This window comes from Balaenoptera ricei, chromosome 6 (assembly GCF_028023285.1).
Source record: "Balaenoptera ricei isolate mBalRic1 chromosome 6, mBalRic1.hap2, whole genome shotgun sequence".
Classification (NCBI taxonomy): Eukaryota; Metazoa; Chordata; class Mammalia; order Artiodactyla; family Balaenopteridae; genus Balaenoptera; species Balaenoptera ricei.
The window spans coordinates 110,803,310-110,808,922 of NC_082644.1; the positions used below are offsets into that span (position 1 = coordinate 110,803,310).

The following is a 5,613-nucleotide window of genomic DNA, read 5'->3' on the forward strand; positions in this document are numbered from 1 at the left end:
ACCATCAACTGGACATTTAGTTTGTTTCCACATCTCGGCTATTGTGAATAATGCTGAAATGAACGTGAGAATGCAGCTATCTCTTAGAGATCCTGATTTCATTTCCTTTGGCTATATACTCAGATATGAGGTTGCTAAAGCATGTGTAGTTCTATTTCAAATATTTTGAGGAAAACTCCAGACTGTTTTGCATAATGATTATACCAGTTTACATTCCCACCAAAAGTGTTCTAGGGTTCCTTTTTCTACACATCCTCACCAACACTTGCTATCATTTGTCTTTTGCATGATAGCCTTTCTAACAAGTGTGAGGTGATATTTCACTGTGGTTTTGATTTATATTTTGCTGATGATTAGTGAAGTAGAGCACTTTTTCATATATTTGTTGGATATTTGGATGTCTTATTTGGAGAAATGCCTATTCAAATCCCTTGCCAATTTAAAAACTGGGTTATTTGGTTTTTTGCTATTAGGTTGTATGAGTTTCTTATATTTTATGTATATTAATCCCTTATCAGATATGGCTGTAAATCTTTTCTCTCAGTCCATAGATTGCCGTTTCATGTTGTTGATTGTTTTCTTTGGCAGAAATGTCCAGGCATTGCCGAGAATTTTAGGAAACATAGAGACAGACAGGGCTACTTGGAGAAGAAGGCAGGAAATACTCTTTTGGTTCCTTAGAGTGATACCTTTTGTAATTGAGAAAATTGGTTGTGTTTTACTTGTTTTCCCAATTGAACTCCAGGGATTTGAGGACAAGGCCCAGGACAAAGGCACAGAGTATGTCACTACAGCTCCATCAGATGGGGAGAGCCCTGCAGTTACCTGGGAGGAGATCACTCAGATTCAAGGAGTGTTTGTTAATCATCAGGTAAGTCCTGGGCAGCTGCATCTATGGTTGATATGGTTATAGGGATAAATTCACACTTAAAAAAATACATTTGCACGTATACACAGACAACAATGTTAGAACCCACAAGTTGGGGACCTAGGATACAGTAAAAAATAAAAAAGGGCTCCATCCATGTCATGCTGGATCTGTGTCTCTGTTTCCATCTTTTCTTCCCTTCTCAAATAGTAGTTCACTGAGGCAGGAAGGATACATTTATTACAGTAATGGGATAGAAAACCTTGTATGATAATATCAGAATTCAATGTCCAAATTCCAGGATGAGTGATAGGGGAATATCATGAACTCAAGGAGCAGATGATTCGAAAGTTGACAAGTAATTTATCCAGACAAGTTTATTCACTAAAATACCTAAACAAAGACTTTTCCTCATGCCCCAATCTGTGCCCAAGTCATAGTACCCTGAACCATAATTCAGAATATGATTATTGAACAGAATGCAAGACAATAAAAAAGGGAAGTCTCTCTCTATCTCTGTCCATTTCTCTCTCTGATCTCACTACCCTCCAATAATCTATTTTCGCAATCTCTCTAAGTAGCTCAGAAATAAAAGGGAGGTGGAAAAATATATTTCACCCTGAATTCTCCACATTAATAGAGGAAAGAAGCATTGCAGATAAATATTGTATTTACAATATCTCAGCGAGAATAAAGCTTAAAGATATTTGGAAAATGCCTGCTTCAAATGAAAGAAGAGTCTATTAATTTATATTTTATTTATCTTTAAGCAAATCAAAACCATGGGATGGGACAACCTAACAAGTCCTGAATTTATCCTGCTGGGCCTCTTCTCTAGGCCCGAGGATCAGAAGCCTCTCTTTGTCCTATTTCTAACCATCTACCTGATCACTCTGATGGGAAACCTGGTCATTATCCTGGCCATCTATTCAGATATTCACCTACAGACCCCCATGTATTTCTTTCTGAGAAGCCTGTCCTTTGTTGATATTTGCTACACAGCGGTTATTATTCCAAAGATGCTGATAAACTTCTCATCAGAGGCAAAGACCATCCTCTAAAGCGAGTGCACGACCCAGGTATATTTCTGCCTATCCTTTGGTAATGTAGATAGTTATGTCCTAGGGGCCATGGCCATTGACTGCTACGTGGCCATATGCAAACCCTTTCATTACATCACCATCATGAGCTATAAATGCTGTGTCCTTTTACTGATAATCTCCTTCATCCTCCCATTACTTCACTCACTCCTCCACATCCACTTGCTGAATCGACTCACCTTCTGTGCCTCCAACATTATGCATCATTTCTTCTGTGAACTCAAGGCAATGCTGAAGTTGTCCTGCTCATCTACATTTGTCAATGAGATAGTGATAAAAACAGAAGGACTGTCTGGCATAATGGCCCCCTTTATGTGCATCACCATCTCTTATCTGAGAATCCTCACCACTGTTCCAACTGCTGGGAAGTACAAGACCTTCTCTACCTGTGGCTCCCATCTCACTGTGGTGACCCTGTTTTATGGGAATATTAGCTTTGTCTATTTCCAGGCTCTGAACAGCTATACCATCAAGGACCGGATAGCAGCAGTTATCTACCCTATGTTAACTTCCATGTTGAACCCTTTCATCTACAGTCTGAGAAACAGTGACATGAAACAGGGCTTGGGGAAGCTGATAGGTAGGATAAAGTCCCAATGACACGGGTTTTATGCTAAGTCTTGGGAAATTCTGCAGTTTCATTAATCCCTGATTGCAAGTTCTTGGTGTTTATGATCAACTGAGAAATGTTAGTAAAGGTGTTTCATGAATGATGGTAAAATATTAACTGAATATAATGTTTCCCTTGACATTTCCTACATCTAACGCAGTGGTATACATCATTAGCTGGTTGGAACGAACTTCATCTGAATCTTTCGGTCTCCTTTTATCCTTACTTCATCATATCCCATCTTTCCTGGAAAGCATAGTACTTCTGTTTCCTCTAAATCCACTTAAAAACTCCTCTGCAGGGCTTCCCTGGTGGCGCAGTGGTTGAGAATCTGCCTGCCAATGCAGGGGACACGGGTTCGAGCCCTGGTCTGGGAAGATCCCACATGCCACGGAGCAACTGAGCCCGTGAGCCACAAGTACTGAGCCTGCGCGTCTGGAGCCTGTGCTCCGCAACAAGAGAAGCCAAGATAGTGAGAGGCCCGCGCACTGCGATGAAGAGTGGCCCCCGCTCGCCGCAACTAAAGAAAGCCCTCGCACATAAACGAAGACCCAACACAGCCAAAAATAAATAAATAAATAAATAAATTTATTAAAAAAAAAAAAAAAAAAACTCCTCTGCATCTTTCCTGATGGAATTAATGTAAGTTGGAAAAGTGTAATTGATTGAAAATATTCATGTATGTCTGCTGCAGATCTCTGCAGGTAGGTACATACTTCTGCAGAGCCATTTATCTTAATCTGTGGAAATTCTCTATTTGTGTGTGTGTGTGTGTGTGTGTGTGTGTGTGTGTATCCCATCATCAACATTAGTTTCGAAAGTTGTTATCTAGAGAGGTAGTGAATCTATCAAAAAGATTAGAACCATATTTTTTTTCTTTAGCTTCTTACCGCCATAATATAATGTTCTGACTCCTACAGACATAAGTTTCTTAACATATGGTGTCAACATAATATGTTACTGTTAGTGAATCATCTTTGGTTCTATATGCAATGGAAAATAAATACTATACTACATCTCAGTATGCATCCCTTAGTTTGTCCCTCAAATAGCTCTCACTCTGAGTCCTCCTGAGCCTTGTTTTCTACATCCCTCTCCCTAAATATGGCTCAAAATCCAACATCTCCTCCAACTGTCTATCATTCAGATAAATATAAGAATGTATATCCTATGTTATCACATTTAATCTACAAATATCACTAGGATATTCATGAAGGAATACCAACTAGTATGTTTCTTTTCACCAAAACATTTCTCATGAACATGAGAAGGGAGAAGGTCTTGGGGAGAAGAAAGAAGTTTCTCCTCAAAGAAATGAAGCTCTAACCATGAAATTTCAGGAAAGGAATATACAATTGAAAGAGTCAGGGGCCACATATTCTTCTTACTGCTGAGGATGCTGCTGACCAGTTACCCAAAAGTAGTAGTTACCTGAGAAAATATATTCTAGAATTATATTCCTTAAATGTATGGATTTCAAATGGATTGCACATCCAATCCATACCAACTCTGATCAGTTGGTCCTGACCACCTGAGAGATACAACATTGAGAGGGACTTGAATAATCATCTCTAGACTCTATAGCAAAACAAAACCCATAATTGATTTGCAAGTTCTGCTGTGGGCATGAGGGTAGGGGTTGTAAGTATATATGTCACAAAGGTAATATTTTAGCCATACACCTGTTTTCAGTATGTTTAATGTACACTTACCTTTGTTTATAACTTGTAGAGAACTTCAAATAGCCCCTAACACATTTCCAGACCCTGCCTGGCCCCAGGGTCTTGCTTGTGAGAGCTCAAAAGTGTGAAAATCATTGTTTGGACATAAAGACAAGGCAAAATTGATTCAACCTAGGATATCCACGTGATTCATCATAATCTCTGCATCCATCTGGATGTGGTTTCTCCTGATACTGAACATTTAAAAATTTAAAGACAAGTGCCTGCCACTTCCATACTCAATAAGTGTAGAAGATAACCAGGAAAAAAGACACTTCCCTTCAGAAAAGGGAACAATGGAAAGCACAAAGAAGACTCTGATCAGTGGCAAATTCTTAAATCCCACTAGAGAGACATTTCGAGGGCCCCTACTCTGGGCGTGGGGAATGTTTTTTGATTAGGTTCTGATTTAGAACCTTTGGAGTAGCCCCCCTTGACCATATGCAGTCTCTGGCTTTTGTTCCCTATCTGTTATCCTTTTTGGTCACATCTAAAGTGGACATCAAGGAATATGTCCAAGTTGGTGGCTGAGAAGAGTTCCCCTTTCCTGCCTGAACAATTGAGTGTTCCAAGGTTATTTAAAGACTAAACAACAGCCCAAGGACTCACCCAGTTCAGGAATTTTTGGAGGTATAAATATTTCAAAGACTTAGTAGTCTTCTTCTTTATTTTCCATGTGCCAGTCATTGTGAACACATCTTTTTCTGAGACCTGGCTCCCCGAACTGCTATGTTTCTTTGCTTTCTTATTCCCATATTTCTCTCTCTTTGTTTAATGTATATCACATGTGTAATGAACGATAAGGCACAGGTGGGAGAATCTATTCTTTTTTTAAAATTCTATTTTATTTATTTTTTATACAGCAGGTTCTTATTAGTCATCAATTTTATACACATCAGTGTATACATGTCAATCCCAATTGCCCAATTCATCACACCACCACCCCCACCGCCCCGCCGCTTTCCCCCCTTGGTGTCCATACGTTTGTTCTCTACGTCTGTGTCTCAATTACTGCCCTGCAAACCGGTTCATCTGTACCATTTTTCTAGGTTCCACATATATGCGTTAATATACGATATTTGTTTTTCTCTTTCTGACAACTTCACTCTGTATGACAGTCTCTAGATCCATCCACGTCTCAACAAATGACCCAGTTTCGTTCCTTTTTATGGCTGAGTAATATTCCATTGTATATATATACCACATCTTCTTTATCCATTCGTCTATTGATGGGCATGAAGGTTGCTTCCATGACCTGGCTATTGTAAATAGTGCTGCAATGAACATTGGGGTGCATGTGTCTTTTTGAATTAT

General features: G+C 39.2%; 1 protein-coding gene across 1 annotated transcript; it reads left to right on the plus strand.

Moving 5' to 3' along the window:
* Positions 1 to 1,647: 1,647 nt before the first annotated feature.
* LOC132367960 (olfactory receptor 1L1-like) lies at positions 1,648 to 2,568 on the plus strand. The gene is given in 1 exon segment (XM_059926562.1): positions 1,648 to 2,568. A coding segment is annotated over 1 exon segment (918 nt). The 5' UTR covers positions 1,648 to 1,650.
* The last annotated feature ends 3,045 nt before the right edge of the window (positions 2,569 to 5,613 follow it).